Raw genomic sequence first — 19151 nt, 5'->3', positions numbered from 1 at the left:
GGTATTTTACGAAACGGCCATCGGAATTATTTAAATATTATAACATAACAATTTAGAGCAATTATACTACGCTGACGAATGATATTTTATAACCTGAATTTATGCAAGTGCTTTTACGTCGGTGAATTACAATATTAATGTACTAATTGTAACAGAAAAATGACAGCACCATGAAAGTTTTTATGTGCCTATAGCACAATTTCAAATCTTGTATAACTGTTTACAATGTGCGTTCCCACATAGCACAAATGATTGTTTGCCGGCTGATAGTCGACATTTTTTGATCACCTTGAAGTCAACTTTTTAAGTCAACAATTTAGTCAACTATCTATAGGATGGTTTATTGTCGACATTTTCAGGAAGTTGAAAGTCACCTTTCGGTAAAGTGAAAAATGGACTAAAAAATATGTTTTCGTCTTACCGAAAGACATAAAAATCTTTTCGATATCTTCTTTCTTATTTTTCGGCAAAGTGCAAATTTAAAATATTTCTTCCTAATAGACGACAATCGTATCTGGACATGAGACAAGTAATATTTTTCGCGCGGCTACCGAATTAATACGATTTAATCTGTCGATTAATACGAGTTAATTAAGGAAACCTGTCCAATTTGTCAAAAATATAAAAGCATAATTAAAAAATGTAATATATACTCTGGTTTATTGTCTGCTTTTTTTATTAAGACATGCTCATTATAATTATTATTTAAATTTAATTGGAGCATTTTCAAAGACTTGATCAATATAATTTTATTATGTCTTAATTGTATTATATATTGTAAGTATTATGCAATTACAATATAAAAAATTTAATCAATCAAGTTTTCAAGATATACTATTAAACATTTAGTAGTTAATATAAATAACGTAAAATTGACTGAAAGTTGACTTATAATTGCCATAAAGTCGACTGCTAAGTCGACTTTTGGCTGACTGACAGCCGACTATAGTCGAGTCATTTGTCGACTATTAGTTGACCATAAGTTGACATTCAGCTTGACTTTGAAGTCGCCTTTTGACTTCTTCTGCCGACTGACAGTCAACTAATAGTCGACTTGGTGCTGTTTGGGTATACGTTTCAGATTGTAAAATTCCTTTTTTTTAGCGAAATTTGACGGTTTAAACTTGCAATCCACCTTTACAAAATATGTGCTGTTATAAGAAACTATACACTTATCCAATTTACACTAGACCGTATTTTCTCCGCGCACGTTGCATGGAATAATGTCGTCCCCGAGTAAAGAATACTCGCGGGGCGCCCAAGGCCGCCCGAGTCGACGTACGGTCCTGCCGGCAAAAAGAGGGAGGACGCGAGGTCTGATCGCTCCCGAGAGCGCACGCTTCTTTCAAATTTAACTCTTAAGGTGATCGCAACTTTCAAGTAACCGAGCCCGCCCGCCGTACACACAACGTACCTACAACGCTCGCGTGATATATTTGTACCCATAAACCGCCGCCGCCGTCGCCGCCATTGCTCGTGTGTGGCTCGTACTGTATGTACGTGCCTGCGTGGCACCAGCCTTCGACAATATGCTCCGGCAGCGAGTAAGCCAGCCGCAAACAGAAGCTCCATAATCCTCCGGGCGGATTATGTCTGCTGCTCAGCCACGCCGATCGTTATCGCGAGCGTTCTTTTTGTTTCCGTTCCGCAGCTGAGGAAAATGCGCCAAACTAATATTCACAATTGCAGGCTGTACACGCTGCACGGCGACGGTGCAGATTCCGATGTCGCAAATGAAAGCGCGAGGCGCTTTTTGTAGCCCATCTTTTTTTTCCCTCGTCTCGCGACGATCGGCCGCATGGGACACGTTCCTCCGTTGTTAGAAAAAAAATCGAATATGGCGGAGCTGCGCCAATTTTCAATCCCCCCCCTCCCCCCGGGCAAAAATCGCGCGTACGATCGACTCGCAATCTCAAGAGTGCGGAAATACGAAGCGTCGCTTCAAGGGACGCTAATTGTTTTGAAGCGAGAGCGTGGCAGCGCGGTGTTCCGGCGGAACCGGTCGAGTTTCGCGATCGATCCGCGCGCGTCGGCAGAACGCGGCCGAATGTCGGCGTCGGGGTTCGAGCGCGGCCGAAAAACGAATTGAATTCGCGCGCGATCAGCGGCGAAAGGGCCTCACCCCCGGCCCCCCGTTGTTCCGTCTTCTTCGGGAAGATCCGGCTAGGAACCGCGCGATAGGTGTGTCAATGGGTTAAGTTATTTATTGATTGGCGCGCGTTGCCCACCCCCGAGAATTATCCGAGGACGCCCATGGGCGCGACGATTCGATCGATCGCGCGAAAAGACCGACATCCGAGGCGAGAGAACGTGTACCGTCTAGCTGGAAATGCGTATCGCGACGATCGTGGCGAAGTCGGCCGCGAGCGCCTCGCTTCGATGAATCGAATCTACTGTGCCGTCGTGGGACGCGTCTACGCGCCAATCGTCGCCTACTTCGCGACGTAGTACGCGCGACACGAGCGTAGAGATCGGTCTCGCGTGGCCCCGCAGCGTCGAGAGGTCGCCTTGCACGTACTTGCCTTCTACACCACCTGCACTCGAGGCTAACGCTACCTCCGGCCGCTTTCCTTTTAGGAGACACAATTCGACGCAGGCCAACGCACTCGAGCGCCGTTTGCCAAAATAAAGTGGCAAAGATTCAAAGAAAATGATTCCGTCGGAATACCGGGAGCAGGTGCCGCCTTCGAAAACGCCCCCGACTCCAGTTTCCATTGACGTCGTTTAACTTTGGTCCCGTTTTAATTCATCCTTTGTCTCTTTCTAACTGCCCTCTTAGAAAAAAAAAACGAAGAATGTATCGAGCTAACTGCAAGATTAAAGTTAAATGACGTCGATGTAAAACGGGCTCTCTACTTCCGAGCAGAGTAGAAGAGTGCCGATAAAGCTTGAATCGAATTCTAAATGGAAAGCGACGCGTGTCGATTGTGCTCCCTAAAAGGAAAGCAGCCTCCGTCTCGCCTTTCGAAACGTCGGCGCGGTATAGAGCGGCGAGAGAGGCGGAAGAGGGAAAAGTGCAGGCGAGTACAGAAGGTGCGCGCGGCGACGCGACGAATCTTCCGCCGCGATCGATCGCGCCGCGCCGGGGCTACAAAAATGCCCGTGTATATCTACCACGCGGACGTGGGGCAACAATAGGCAATCCTCGTACGAAGCCCTGGATCTACGGGCCGACGGACGGGAGTAAAAATGCGCGGACAAGAGCGATCGTTAATCGCGCGAATCTGGCTTTCGAGATGCTCAATCGAGATGCCGCTATCGGAAATCGTTCGAATCGACCACGAGGGAAAACGCGTTGCCGCGAGCCACCGGGGACGAGATTTCTCGTAGAAAAAAAAAATCTTGGCTAATACGAACGCAATCCGATAGTCAAGATCTGTCGAAGGCAGATTTTGCAAATATGTTCGTTACGATTTTTACCAATGGAATGTCAATAGAAATGTAATGGAATCTGTTAACACAATACGATAGCACATTGGCTGCAGAAACCAAACAGAATTAATCAGTCGTCTCACAAATTACATATTTCATTTAATACCACAAATAGAGAATGTCATCTCTGTATTGATTTATATACTTTTTTTCTACTGAGTAATCTGCCGCTTATCCGTCAGTTTTGAAAGTTTTCCGTTGGAACAGTAAATTCGACAATTAAATTTATAATCGCGTTTATCTATAAATTATTTAGAGCAAAGTCCCCTATTGTGGGATAGGCTCTCACTATGGAATGGTGGCGTTTCTGCTAAATTAATAAGCATCATCTGTTGGTCCCACCATGAATTTATTGCCCTTGGAGTAAAGTCTGTTCAGTGGAAAATTGATTGTCAGATCGTGTAATCGTGGCGAAGAAAGATTTATGATTGAATTCGGAAGTTAAAAACCTATCTCATAGTAGAGGACTTTCCGCCTACATATAATTATTTTGACAATAAAATCATTTTAATCATTATAAACTTCGAATTGCAAATATGTTATTTCCTATCTAATATTGTTTCCTTTCCGTTCAAGAAATTATTCTTAAATAATAAGCGTATATTTTTCTTGATTGAATTATGTAAACTTGCCTCATTCAAGTAAGTTTTTCTTGCTTTGGCGCAATATAATCTCATTTCAAGATTTTCGCGTTGAAACTAAACACAATTCCAAAAGAACAATGTGCCGTTTTCTGTGCGCTAACGTAGGACTACTAACGTATATACATAAATCTATTAACTTTGTTTCACCCGCCGGGCTTCTGCTGGCAATCTACTAACAGAATAGATACTAACATAATAACAATCTGTTGCCAATATTCTGCCCGAACTTTGCATATTAGGAGAAGCGTCCGCACGACAAATCAATTACAATCTTTGTACACTTACAATATTCTCCAATTGAACCCCTTAGGTATCTTAAACATTCTTTCGGTGCATTTCTCGTTTCTGTTTAACGTACTATTCACACAATCGTCATACGCTCCATACCAAACTTATCTCTGTCGCGCAGAAAGGCAACTTTTACTCCCACAAGAAATCGTTAACATTTTTTATTGGCGCTTATCAGGGTTAGCAAGTACCTCGTTATTTGTAACGAAGTTACAGTTACAGTTACTTTTTCTCCGTCTGTAACTGTAACTTAACTCAGTTACATTTTTTCGATAACTAGCAACTAATTTAATAGTTACATCAATAATGACTTTATATATTATTTAAACCTCCACAGATTGCATTAGGTCTTGCATTTACAAATAAATTCTTTTGTCGGCACTTTATAATTCAAACGCAGATTTGATATTTTTATTTTCATTGCAAGAAAGCAACTGCAAAGTAACGATTCGTTACTTTTTAGAATTGGTAACTTGTAGCTGTAACTAGTTACATTTTTAGGGAAAAAACTGTAACTGTAACTAGATACTTTTATAAAGTAACTTTCCCAACCCTGGGCGCTTATGCATAAATTGATTGAGCGCGCGGCTCCATGTGAAAACAGCCGGCAGGTCCCGGATACTATCACAATCTCTGTACGAGGTTGATTGGAGAGAAGGTAGAGCGAAGGAGCTGTAAAGGTAATCCATCTCGGGAACCCATATATTGTAACTATGTATAAATTTATATTTACAATGTACATTGCTAGAAAAGTCTTATTCTACAAAAATTATAATCTAGATATAGACCGCTGCATTCCACAACTTTAGCGCTTTATACAATGTATATTCTTTTTTTTTGTACCTGAGGTCAACCACTTTCTGTATCCATTTGTTATACACTGTCTCATTGTTTTACATCTCATACGATAACGTATTTAGATTAGATTAGATTGGTCAAATACTCTAGCATCGACTAAATACGATAGATACCTAGTATTTTTTGTTCGCACATCTTTGTCGATTTATCGTAACTGCTAGGCAGCCGTTGGAAAAATACTTGGAATGCAAACGCTTCGTATTAAACTAAGGTACGCGAAGCGATGTACAGTTGGGTAGACTATGCGAAATGATGTTAAGCACATTTTAAGTTACACGACGTAAGGGGCTTCTCGCTGAATTGATTTGCTTTCCATATTATACGTGCTATATACAAGCGCAAGCGAAATCATTTGTCGACAATATACAAGTTCAATGTTAATTGTGATTGTAGAAAGTTTATTATAGACTTCGTATTCGGTTCAACAACTTCAAAGACACGTTATATTTCTCATCTCGATGTCTGACAATCTGTAACAGCTCGTAAATTATGTAGAAGCATAATTTATGGTAAAGATATGAAAGTACAATATGTATAAAATTCGAAATGGCGTATAAACTCCAACGACACTATAATCTTTGTGCTACGTTCAGCGCACCTTCGTCATCGCTATTTAATAACCAATACGAAAGAAATGACTAACGGGTCGAACGAAGAATGTCAAGTGTTAGAGGGCGCCTAACAATTAACATTCTTACTTGAATATTATGAATGATCGAAGGAAAATTACAATTACCTATTAATTTTCTGCAAAAAATTAATTTATATGTACACTTATTATACACTTATAAAGAGGAAGCAAGACTTATGTTAGGTCTACTATATTTTACAAATTCTTGCGAGCGTTTGAATATTGTACAGATAAATGTAATATGTTATACAGTTAATTGAATTAGAACTTTCAACATAAACAGCAAAACTCAGAATCTTATCTTTTAACTAATATTTATAAACGAAGTCACTTGAAGTTTTTCAGCATTTAATAAATCAAATTATTAATCATTAATCAGATTAAATCAACTTTAAAGTTCAGAAAAGGAGTAAATTTATATATTTATGATTACGAAGTTTTACGCGTGACTCAAATTATCTGTTTATTTCAGGAAAAAAAGTAGAGAAACTGACAAAAAATTAACTGGCAATTGAACAATTCAAATATAATTCTAATAATTCTATTATTAATATGACAAATTAATCTATGTCCTAAGTGTTACTAAATCTACCAGTATCTATTACTTTAGAAAGTTAAAATATTTTGACAAAAATCGGCTCTTTTAACAAAATTTACAACCATTTCTTGAATTAAACATTTAGAAGCATTTTTATCCTATTTGTACAATGACTTCCTCAAAAATTAAGAAACTTTTATGTATTCCAAACCTTTTTCTTCTGAAATATAAAAGATATTTGAAATTATAAAGTACCCCATTTAATATGTGTGCACATTAAGTGTGTATATGTATATACATATATGTATATATACGTATATGCATATATCTGTACATATTATCTGAAATAATACATGGAATAAATTAAAGAAACATTATGTGGAAAGCAAATTAATTGATGTATTCGCAAATTTTATGTGACTTGCTGCTATTTTTTTCTTGTCCTCAATCTTACTAAAACACAATTTATATATCTTTTATATGTGCATTAAGAGAAACAGAATTCATGCATTAAAATCGAAAATATGTTTATGTAAATATTGAAAAATATCTTGCAAGTAGGAAACTTTCGATTTCTTATAGATACGAAATGTGTTGATGAAAATTGTTATCTCGTATCTGTGGAAGAAAAATTCAGACACAAAAGAAAGGGATTTTAATATATTGTAAAAATATCTTATGTAAAAAACAAAGGTGTAAAGTCTTTTGATATAAATTTGATAAAAAAAGAAATTCCGATTTGAAAATTTTGAAGTATGAAACCTATGTCTGTACAAAATTACTTGGATACTATATGACTCGTGATGTTCTTGAGTTGTTGCTTATATATCTCCGCCTCCTTCACTTTTTCTTGTAATTGCTTACGATACTCGGCGGCTTGTTTTCGTGCTTCTGCTAATTGTTTATTCAGTATCGCTATATCAGTTACTAGCTCGCTGTTTTCTGGATTATTATCCTCGGTAATTTCTTCTATATCATCATCTAATTGTAACACTGTTGATTCCGCAATTTTTATCGGAGAACTCGCAACCTTCTGAAAACATCAAAAGTATGTATATTTATATTTGTTAACGATTTATTGTTAATTTCTATTTTACACCTAAAATATACAAGTAGTCTTACTTCCTTTGTCGAAACGGAATTCTTGATTTCACTAACGGTAGATGCTGTTGGAGCGCTGGAAACTGCTGTGATCAACAACTTGGTTGCTTTATTATCCATGACAGACTTTTTCAAAATATTCGGACTCCGCGATGTAGCGACAGACATGTTAGAATTCGGATTAAAAATTTTCGACTGAATTTGGTCTGCTCTAATTGCTATAACTTTTTTCGACGCTCCCTTCCGCGAGGCAACTTGGAGGCGTTTAATTGACGAGCCTTTTGTCAAATTCAACGCAATTTTTCCAGCTTCTGTAATCACATTAATAATCTTAAGCTGAGTATACATCTACAAACAAACACCGAACGAACAATACAGTTACGATAATTTATGGTATTGCTATATATGTAATACTTGAAGTATCACATATATGGGTATTATGAAGAGGAGCGAGCAGCAGCGAATCGAGCCGAACGCAAATCGAACATTCTGTTCGCATTTGCTTCGGCGTATACATCTGCTGAATTATAACATCAAACGTTCGCGTTCGCTGTTCGTCCGGTGTTCGTTTCGTAGATGTATATCCAGCTTTAGAATGATGCATTCTGAGATTAATAACTTTTAAATGTATATACAATGCGAACCTGTCAAGACCACTGTTCTCCCACTTTCCATTGCCTTCTCTACAATAGACGACTCATCCTCTACAGGTATCATTCTGATTCCATGTGCTTCTAATAACTTAATCTGCTTACCTATCGACGCAAGGTCTTTATGTTTCTTACTATTCATAATATTGTTCGCATTAATCATTTCAACATCTTCAATCTCTCTTTCCTGTTCGCAATCTGTATTGTTTGGCGATACAGAAATTTGTTGAAAGATCAATTTTTGTTTTTTCTCCATTTGCACTAGAAATTACGCGCGAGCGTACATGATTAAATTCAAAGCACAAGACTAAAACAATTGCAGGAAGAAATATGTCACCTTGCTTACCTTGGTGCGAAGCCTTACGTTTATGCTGCTGCGTTATTCCATACTTATGCTGTTCCTCTCCATGCATTATCGAACTTTTGCTATTTTGCTCCGCCTCTAATTGTACTAAATTATTTGTGGCTAATTCCAGTTCTGCAGAATTAGCCTGACTCTGTTGATGAGCTTGAATATCTATCAGCACTCTCTCCTGTTGCAATATATCCACTAAGTCCAACCTGTCGTGCTCTAACGCAAGACTGATTGGAGTTTTCTCGAATTTACTAGTTGCGTTTGTATCAGCTCCGTGATCCAACAGAACGTGCATCACATCCACGTATTCACGTTCCACTGCCCAATGCAATGGCGTCATCTTGAGCTGAAACCATTTCTTACATTAGCCGTCTCGCGCAACAAGCCAACAAACTCAATATCTCGAGGTCGTTTACACAACATACCATGTCTCTGCTATTGACATCCGCTCCATAGTTGAGCAGCAGTTGTACCATTTGATGATGGCCTTCGTACGCTGCCATGTGCAACGGAGTTCTGTCGACCTTTGTCCTAGCGTCCCTCGATATTCCTGCTCGAAGTAAAACTTCCGCAGTCTCTAGGTGATTGTTCTGTGCGGCGAGATGGAGCGCGCTTGTGCCGAGCTAAACAACAAGTGGGCGTGCTTATTTTTCCACAGATAAAGAAATCTACAAGGAGCCAAGCTTCTCTTCAGACATGCGAAAATACATACCCAATCGGTGGTGAACGGCGCGCCCCTGCACATGAGCTCGCGAACAGCCTCCGTGTCGCCGTTCTTGGCGTTCTGCAGAAGCTGCTTCCCAAGCTCCACCATAGTCGAGGCATCTTGCGGTCTCGAGTGAGAGGAGGCATCGCAAGCCAGGAATCCTACCTAACAGCAATCGCCGCAGGACCATTAGACACCAACGGTGGCTTGACGCAAGATCGGACGGCGTGTACCTTTCGTACACCCTCGACGCGCAAGAGGAAGAGGTAGAGAAAGGTACTTACTGGGATAAGAGTATCCGTGTCCAAACCCTCGATATCGTTGGGACATATGCTCTCCTGCACAGCTTGCATTCTTGAATGTCCAGCTCAGTCCCCTTCGTGCAGGCGTGCCCTGAAATCATATGACCCATAACCGTGGCGACCACCTTGGGATCTCGCCGTGCGATCCCGGTCGAGCCCGCGAGCGGCTGGATTTTCGGGCGACTGATCGCCGCCGCACGACCTTGGGCCAGCGCGATCCGAGAACGCGGGCCGTAAAAATAACGAGCTCGCCGCGCGGGGAAGCCCACATGCGGCTCGCGGCGTCCCGTCCCGTGGCGTGCCGCGTGCGCGCGCGATGCGCCCATTTCGCGTAAATCTCGGCATCGCCACAGGATGTTTTTGTCTCGCCGTCTCGGGGTCGCGATGAACTTCCTGTTCCTGTTTCGATCCGAACGGAAGTCCATGGCCATAGGCGCGTCGCGTGCCCGAAAAAAAAACTAGCCGAGCGCGGCGCGGGGCGGGACGTTATACTTACAGGCGGCGCATTATTCTCGCCCTCGTCGCGACCTTTTTCCGACGCTCCACCGACGGGCGCGCGGACGTCCGCTGGAATTCTTTCCCCGTCACAGTCTCTGCGATTTACGGTCACGGTAAAGTTTCATGAAAATGGCGGCGCATTGGCGCCATTCCTAGCACCGTCCGGCTCGAGCGGTAAGAGCGTTTCCCATGTGTGCGACTGGACACTGTCTGGACATAGAATGCCACCGTCGACATAAAGCATATAGATTGGACGGAATGGACTACTCATCGCAGTGGTGGGGGTACCGGCGCGAGTAGAATGAGAGGCGGATAATGACCTAGTTTACATCGTGCACTTGATACGCGTATCAAATAGTAAATAACTAGTAAATTCGTTTGGTCATTGGCTGATCAGTTCAAATACACTATTTGATACGCGTATCAAGTGCACGATGTAAACTAGGCCATTATGACCAATTAGAGTAAAAGTTACTAAACTCGAGATTAGTAAACTTTACTGTGTTTGGCCAAATTTCAATCTAATCCCAATTGATCCCAACCCAGTAAGCAAGAAAACATTAGTATAACGTTATTATAACGTTACTCAGTAACGTATAACGTTGTTCAGTATGTGGTTTTTAACGTTGTAATCAACGCCATTATGAACAAACTTTGACACCAATTTTAAGGTTATTACAACGTTGGAATGGAAGTGCCTTAAGGCTGGTATTACATTTGTCGTACGACAAAGTTTTTAAGCGTATTGATTGGCTGAAGGATAGTAAAATTCTCGAGTATCTAGAAACTTTCTATTCAGCGGCCAATCGACACGCTTGAAAAATTTGTCGTACGACAAATGTAATAGTACCCTAACATTGTGAATAATGTTGCACAAATGTTTTTTCTTATATATTCAATATAATGTTTCGTACATAACATTGAATAAATGTCCAATTCTTATCTTCCTTATCTCCGCAAAACTAACCTTCTTACCACTCCTATCCTCCCCTAGGTCCAGCTTCCTTTGCTTATCATCCTTCGTTCCCTTGCTAGTCTTCCCTCCCCTTCCTGACATCTTTTATATCCTATCTTATATCCGGTCGATTTCCTACCTATTCTAACCTCACTTTACGCCCGCCTGCCTATTTTTGTCTTTCTTACCTCTCTCCGCACGCTCTACTTTCCGCCTTCATTTCTGCCGCCTCTACTCGCTTCTCGCTTTGGTCTCCCTACTCTCTTCTCTATCTTTGCAATACTTATCTCTCTAAAATACTCTTACAAAGTATCCGCTCTCATTCACACAACCATTCGTCCACGCGTCACCTAACCAAGTCCATAATATATAATTATAATGTTTCAAAGGAAACATTATAACAACAGAAAAATTTTATTGCTAGAACATTATAGTCTAAAAATAAAATTTGTAACAAATTGGAAACATTGCATCTATGTTGCATTTACGCAAATAAAAATGTTAAACTAACTAATAGAAAATATAATTAAACTAATATTTTCACAACGTTTCTATGATATTAAAAAATGCCATATTATAAAATAATATTATAATTACAATATTTATAAAACATTATAGAAAAAGTTAAGAAAGTTTACATGGAATTAATGTTTCAAAATGTTGATTTAATGTTCCTTGCTTATCTCAATCCGTAGTCTGATACGGGCTTTGGGTGCAGTAGGGAAAGGGAACGAGAGATTCAAAATATTTAGATTGTCCACCAATCGGCTTGCAGCTTTTATGGAATAGCTGCAAATTGATTGGCTACACATTTCTCGAAACTAGAACTTGGACAAAGTTCTGGCATCGTGAACACGGGTTTTTAGGATGTTTCCAAATTCGCAAAATATGTATAGGGCTGGCATTCATAGTCGGATCTTATATTTAAGACAGTCTTGAATTTATCCAAAGATGCTGTATGGAAAATTATCTAAAGATGCTGCATGGAAACACTTCATTGGCTACGGAGTATCTAAAGGCCTTATGTCTACGATGCTAGAACTTTGGTTCACAACGTTTCGACCCTTTAATCAGGTCCTTTTCAAGTGTGTTCTATAGTTGTCGAAGTAGCGTAATTTTCTTAACCGAAAACAGAGTGAGTCTGTGGTTGCAGTTTCATCTGGTCACACGTGTTTCGGTAGTCATTGGATTGTCTATCTTACTAACGTCTGTAGTTATAAAACTGGCCAATCACGATTATTCCTCAGAAGAATGGGATGATTGTGATTGGCCAGCCCTTAACTACAGTTGTTATTAAACTCGATTAGAGTGCCGTGTAAACATAAGGCTTGTTTTCTGTTGTTACACTGGTGAACCAGTGCAATAAATTAGAGTAAGACGAGTATATTTTTTCTCATTCTAGCTTACTGCACTAGTTCACCAGTGCAGCAATAGAAAACAAGCCTATAGTCATTGGGTCGTTGTTTCGTTCAAATTCAAATCGTGCCTTGCCACGCATGCGTCGATCGTCTCTGTCGCCGCGCCGACCGCGTGGCTTGGCGTGACTATCGGTCGAAACGGGATGGTTTTCGGGCCGCGATCTCTGACTATGGCCGGTATTCATAGTTCAAGCGTGGCCGTGTCGATCCTGTCGCTGGATCGGGAGCCAACAACCAAACCAGACCAACAACATCATAGTTCAAGCTTAAGTTTCAAGACGATCTTACCCCTGTTTCACAATGTTAAGTAAGCTGTAAGCCTTAAGCCGTAAGAAATTAACCAATCGCAGGTAAAAGTGAGGAGAATAAATGCCTGTGATTGGTTAATTTTTTACGGCTTAAGGCTTAAGTGGCCATCTACAACAGAGATTTACACAGTCAAGTATGAGTAGAATACGTTCTAGCATCATGAACACGGGCCTTTAGGATGTTTCCAGATTCGCAAAATATAGGGCCCGGCATTTATAGTCAGATTTTATATTCAAGACCGTCTTGAATTTATCTAAAGATGTTGTATGGGGCATTTTATTGGCTATGACATTCTTGAATATAAGATCTGATTGTGAGTATACTAGCCAACTTCTCTGTGGTTCATGATTAATTCGCATTCTTCCAAAAACTATTCTTTTATTTTATTATTCTGTTGATTACAAATGTCATAATTATGATATGATTTTCTTTTTATATTTTAGCTGTAAAAAATAACACGTTGAAAAGAATATGTAATTTATGATTATTCCGAGAGAGGTCTCTGTAATCTCTCCCGTCGACCATTTGAATATGTCAAATTATACTAATTCCATATACTTTTCAGGTTTTATCCGCTTTATCCTCTTCTTGAATTTTTACCTGCAGAAATTCTGTTAATTTTAGAATTCTACAGTTTTTTTTACGAATGTGCATTGAATCGTAAGATATTACTGTTCGTATCATATAATTTTATGGCACTAATTTGCAAGAAATCAAAACTATTTTAACAAATAAAAACATATTATAAATTGTTGTCACCATGTACTAAATATTTAAGAATTTTTTATATTTACTGAAAGATCAATGTATATACGATTGAAAAATTCCTTGAAATCTTTACTCGTGTTTGTGTGAAAACAAAAATTGATTTTGTTCTCGGTTTATGAACGAAGTTTTACTAAATGCCTCAACGGTGTCCAGTTTACTTGCCCGATGCAGTGCATCGATGTGCTTTAATCAAGTGAATACATCCATGCAGAGTTCGGTATTTCCATCTGATTATCGAAGCTCAGTTCACTCTGCGCGTTCTGCCAATCACTGGTAAACGAGAGTCTCTCGCACAGATTCGAGGGGATTGTCTGAATGCCTGATCAGTATCTAATCTAGTGAGCCGTGCGAAAATGCCTAAAATAACAATGATGAGAATTATTAGGTACCCGTCATTTTTATGTTCTTATCATCTCAAAATAATGTATGCGTCTTTTTACGATGTGAAATCCATACATTTATTATTAAAATCTAAAATTATTATATTAGCGAACTCACATTATTATGTCAGTCGAAATATGATTTTATTACAACGTTAAGTTGAAGAATTATAATAATATCGATGTGTAATTTAATCAGCTATTGCTTTTTTACAATGTTTAACACAGAGCGCATTTTCATGTAGTATCCAAAAATGGAACGTGGAATTACGACCCATATTTGGGATTAATCTGTCAAAATAATGAAATGTTTTTTTCGTAATTCGACTGCAAGACTAATATATTGCGATAAGTATTGAAATAAGAAACTCTAAGATGTACAGTCAATAAAAAAATAAGTAATGAAAGTTACCGCTTGCACAACAAGATTTGCGTTCGTGTTGACATCGTTACCCAGTAAATACCAACTAATAATTATATAACATCAACATTATTTTCCACTTATTATAATATAAATGTAATATAATGCATGTTGTACATAACAATTACATGTTGAATAAGAAAAATATTTATGTAATTGTTTGTTGGTGTTGCTGCATGGAGGGAAAAAGTTCAAACTGCCCTAACTTATGTACTTTAAACCGATTCTATTTATTTTGACCTTTGCTGAACAAAAGCCTCAATTGTTAGTCAAAACGCGAGTTTTGAATATCGTTAATAAAGCTGCTCGGTCATCGAATAACTCGATTGATTAATTAATTGATTCATGAGCAAATTTGTCGTTTGCGTCCTGTCAATCGCGTATTGGCTTTCTTATCGCCTGTTATTTTTTTTACATTTTACCAGGGTTGGGTAAGTTATCTTTCTTTTTTAACTAAGTTAAGTTAAAGTTAACAGCCTTGAAAATTTAACTTAGTTAAGATACAAGTTAATCCATAATAAAATTAATGGAATTAAAAGTTAAGTTAATAATAAAAGGAAATTAAAAAGTTAAAAATTAAATTTGTTTTGTTTTGATATCAAATCTCAGAGACTCGCGATTACGTAAATTGCGTTGAATTTCACGACCAGCATTTGGACAATCAATCACAATACACGAAATATGGCCCATTTCATATGTGAACAATTTCACGTGATTTCGAGAATCAAAACCCCATGTAATGGCTGTGTTCCAAAATTCATTGTCAGCGTTGAAGATCTACAGTACACGTAACGTGTATTGTAGATTTTTAGCGCTGGCAGTGCATTTTGGAACACAGAAACTACCAATGTAGGCAGACGCGCGGCGTCTTGTAATGCCTTTGTTTATAGCACGGCTAACTTTAAGAAAGGTAAATTAAAAGTTAAAAGTTACCGATAAAATGCAACTGCATTCAGTTGAAAGTTAACCGGCTATAATGTAACTAAGTTAAATTAAAATTATTTAACCTTTTAACTTTTTAACTTAACTTTTGTCTTTTTAACTAGACACTACACAACCCTGCATTTTACAACACGTGACAACTTTCCGAAATGATGAAAATACGCGGGGCGCCGTACGTCATAGAATTTCGCTCGGGCTCTTCGGCCAATGTTTCTCCGGGCAGCCTCATTTTAAGCGCATCTTATCGATGTACGCGAAAGCTGGGTCAGCGAGGCAATTGCATATACAGCGGGGCGCGCTATCACGTGCGTGCACCGCCACATCGCGTTACCCATTCCTTATATCGTAATCTAAGGAGGTGGCTGGCCGCACGATCACGCCGGGCGTAAGCTTGCATGCTTTCGTTTGGCGGCGGTGGGTCGGGACGTGTATACGTTGGGCAGCCTCGTGAATTTCTCACGAGGGAAAATGCACAACGGCGGCCCCAACTCTTTCCCCGCGACAATGGGAAACAACGGTCGCACGGGGACCGCTTTCACTTCATACGTCCCTGTCGCCTTAAATTTTCCAACTTCGCCGGATTAGAACTTCTCCTCCCCTCTCGCCGGTCTCTTTACCCGGTTTCTTTCTTTTCCGCGGGACTTCCCCCCGGTAAACTGTCCCATTAAATAAAACTGCCCAGAAACGCGCGTGTGGCGCGAACGGCAGTGAAGGGCGGAAATCGATTTCCGCGTTATTTAAGACGCGAACGTGCCGAAAAATCGCCCGAAGACGCACCGATTTTTCATTCTTCTCGCTAAAAGATTGCCTTATGAAGAGAGAATGTAACATGATTGACTCGATATGTAGAATGATGATTCTCGCTTTCTTATATTCAGGAAAGTGCTCTTTTATCAGTTTCTCAGAAGGCGAGGGTTTCTCAATCTGCGGGTACCTGGCGTGTGCGTATTTTAATATCGAGCTCTCTTGTGACTTAAATGTCTGGCTAGCATGGAAACTTTCGGAATAGATTCAATTATTTCTTAGATTTCTATCATGTCTTCTAGGAAAAACGTAATTATTTCGACCGGAGTATCCATTCCGAACACTTTCCACGATGCTAGGACTTGGACCGAGTTCTAGCATCGTGGACACAGGCCTTAAAGGCTCGTATCCACGATTCGAGAACTTTATCCAAGTTCTAGTTCCGAGAAATGTGTAGTCAGTCAACTTGCAGCTTTTCCGTAAAAGATGCAAGTTGGTTGGCTACCCATTTCTCGAAACCGGAACTTGGACACAGTTCTTGGATCGTGGACACAGAACTTAAGAAATTAACTAATCACAATCGAGTATTCTCCTCATACTTGACTGTGATTGGCCAATTTCTTAAAGGAAAAGAAAAGAAAATTCTCAGGTCTTAAATCACCAATTGTAGACCGTGACTGATAGGTGTCCTGGTCACACCTGTTAAAAAAAAATCTACAGTTATGTACACTACAATTTTTGAGAGACTCCAATTTCAAGATCTATGTCTCCACAAGGATCGTCCACAAATGCGTTATAAGAAACCAAAATTACGACTTTTACGTCGGAATTAAGCGTTGTTACATGCTATGGTAGTTTCGTATGCACTTACATACAAGTCGCGATGTAGCTTTTCTTAAGTGTAGTTCACACGACGCTTCTTTTGACGCCTGGTATACTAGCAGTATATCAGTAAAAATGCATGGTGCACTTCAGAATTATGTTGCTAAGCTAGTTTGCAGTCGCTGTCTCTCGTCGCCAGCTAAGCACGCCAGTCGAGTTAAAATATTCAAAGTTTATTAGCTGCTAGTACTGTGTCTCGTGTGTCTGCTAATCCTCGCGTAAAAAGTGGCGTATTAGAGCAGATATTTTCAGTGACCAGTAGACGGGATAAATTCGAAAATTCATGGTGAGTCGCACGAATAAACTCGTAAATAGCAACTCGGACAATACATTTCCCTGAAAAATACACAAAGGTACGTCAGATGTACGTTACAGATTATTAATATTATTTCAAGGAATATTCGCTCCAATGGCTGTAATAATTTTGTCGACCAGCCGAATCGCGACGTAGCAAAAATACGAACGCCTTATAAACGTGCGATGTTGGCGCTGGTACATGCGCTCCGTTCTAAAATATTTTTATATTAGCAGTGTATACAGAGTGTCCCACTTCTCGCGCGTTATTCTTTTAACGACAGATTCCTCGGAGGGAATCGACTTTGCCCCGCGAAAACTGTCGAAGCACCGAAAACAAGAGATTTCTTTTTCATCGGTTAACTTTACATAAGATTGATTTTAATAAAAGTCAGATTTTTTTCAAGCTTTATTGTCAGCCGGAGAAGATATAGGACTCCAAAAATTGAAATCTCCCTCGCCGAGACGAGGTCGACCTGAAAACTGATCGACGACCACTACATCGGTAACAAACAAATGCGTGAGAAATGAGACGTCGCGTATAGATAGATAATAATTTATTCGCTTCAACTTACAGTCAAGAAGTGGGACTTAATACACACCCTTCCATTCCTCTTTCGTATATTCCTACATAAACCTACTTCTAAAATCCTATACAATTCCCCTTTTATACTCGATACATAACATCTGCTTAACTTGATTGCCTTACTTCGCACTATTTTGTCTTATCTTATATTACTTTACATTGTCTTGTATCGTCTTGCTTTAATCATATTACATTTATTTTGATAGCGTTGTCTCCATCCTTTCTCTCTCTCTCTCTCTAATTTCATTTGTATTGGCCTTAACTTTGTATTACGTTTACTTTGGTATTTTATATACTTTATAATGTTTACTGTATTATGCATCTTTATTACTACTTTTGCTTTGAATTTTGAATATTTTTTCATGACATTGTGAAATGTAATATACATTCTGTAACGTATACTTCATCTCTCTCTCAATACTATCTATAATATTCTTCTCTCTACGGTCTTAGTATGCTTTTTCAATCAATGTGTTTTACTTGATGTAACTTTGTCTTAACGCTTTAGGGAACGTGTCCCAGAGCGTTTAACAAATAACGATCTGATCTCTCTTTTTTCCATCCACAAGTTCCTTAGAATTTCTCTCCTCCTCTTTATCAAGTTCATCGCTCCGAACTCGGTGTAATATTTCCTCTTTATTTTCTCCTGAACGGGACGTCCTGTATACAAAATAGCTTTCTTTCACGCGCCTCCAACAATAAAAAACAAAATGCGTCGTGTAAAACCACGCTTTGCGCGTGGACGCGTGCGTGGCGCGCGTTCGTGCCGCGTCGATTATTACGCCCGCGCGTTTCATGCGGTGTTTCAGAAGCCCGCACGCGGGATCTGGGAAGTGCTGCACGGGAAATGAGATTCTTGCGTGAACAATACTCGAGCCGCGCGCACGGCGCCATTGCGCGTGCACGCGTGTGTACGTGTATACATTTTATATCACGAAGGGGGCACACGAATTGCCGTTCGGCGATTCGCGGAATCCGGCTGTCGCGTAGCGCGTCGCGCGCGGCGATTCCACGGCGCGCCACTTCTCGCTCTCGCGATTTTCGATCTCTCGAACGACCTCGGCGGCGCGTTACGTTCGCGACCTTACCGTCGACCTCGCGAATTATACCGGGGCGAAGGAAAATAAGATAAAAATATATTGCTCCTTCCGTCGCCTGCTAATCCCATTCCGATAAGTAGAATCAATATTTTCTCTACGAGGGGAAGGCAAATAATCTGCACGAAATCGCCGCGCGAGCCCTGCCTCCCCCTTTGATTTCTCTCGAATCTGATGAATTGGGCGAACGAGCGGAAATAATTCGACGTGCTCGCGTTTCGCGATTAAAATTACTGGGGGCACGATAGTAAATCAATTAAGCAGCCCGTGGCCCTCGGTTAGATCGCTGACAGATTAATAGTCGTTCGCCCGATCAGGTCGAACGAATCGGATATCGGACGCGGTACTTTCA

At 39.9% G+C, this 19151-nt stretch overlaps 1 protein-coding gene across 1 annotated transcript; it reads right to left on the bottom strand.

Annotated features, from left to right (window-relative positions):
* Positions 1–5048: 5048 nt before the first annotated feature.
* LOC105569368 (tankyrase-2) lies at positions 5049–10232 on the bottom strand. The gene is made up of 8 exons (XM_012025787.1): positions 10002–10232; positions 9488–9596; positions 9210–9368; positions 8923–9120; positions 8489–8843; positions 8137–8403; positions 7514–7803; positions 5049–7424 (listed from the first exon to the last, which is right to left on the bottom strand). Exons 2-8 carry the CDS (start codon positions 9554–9556, stop codon positions 7170–7172), a joined length of 1593 nt encoding a protein of 530 aa, XP_011881177.1. The 5' UTR covers positions 9557–9596; positions 10002–10232; the 3' UTR covers positions 5049–7169.
* Between the last annotated feature and the right edge of the window lie 8919 nt (positions 10233–19151).

The sequence above is a fragment of the Vollenhovia emeryi genome, unplaced genomic scaffold (assembly GCF_000949405.1).
Source record: "Vollenhovia emeryi isolate VEMERY1.0 unplaced genomic scaffold, V.emery_V1.0 DF939124.1, whole genome shotgun sequence".
Lineage (NCBI taxonomy): Eukaryota > Metazoa > Arthropoda > Insecta > Hymenoptera > Formicidae > Vollenhovia > Vollenhovia emeryi.
Note: the sequence above shows the minus strand (reverse complement) of the source record. Positions and strands in the feature narration are given on the sequence as shown.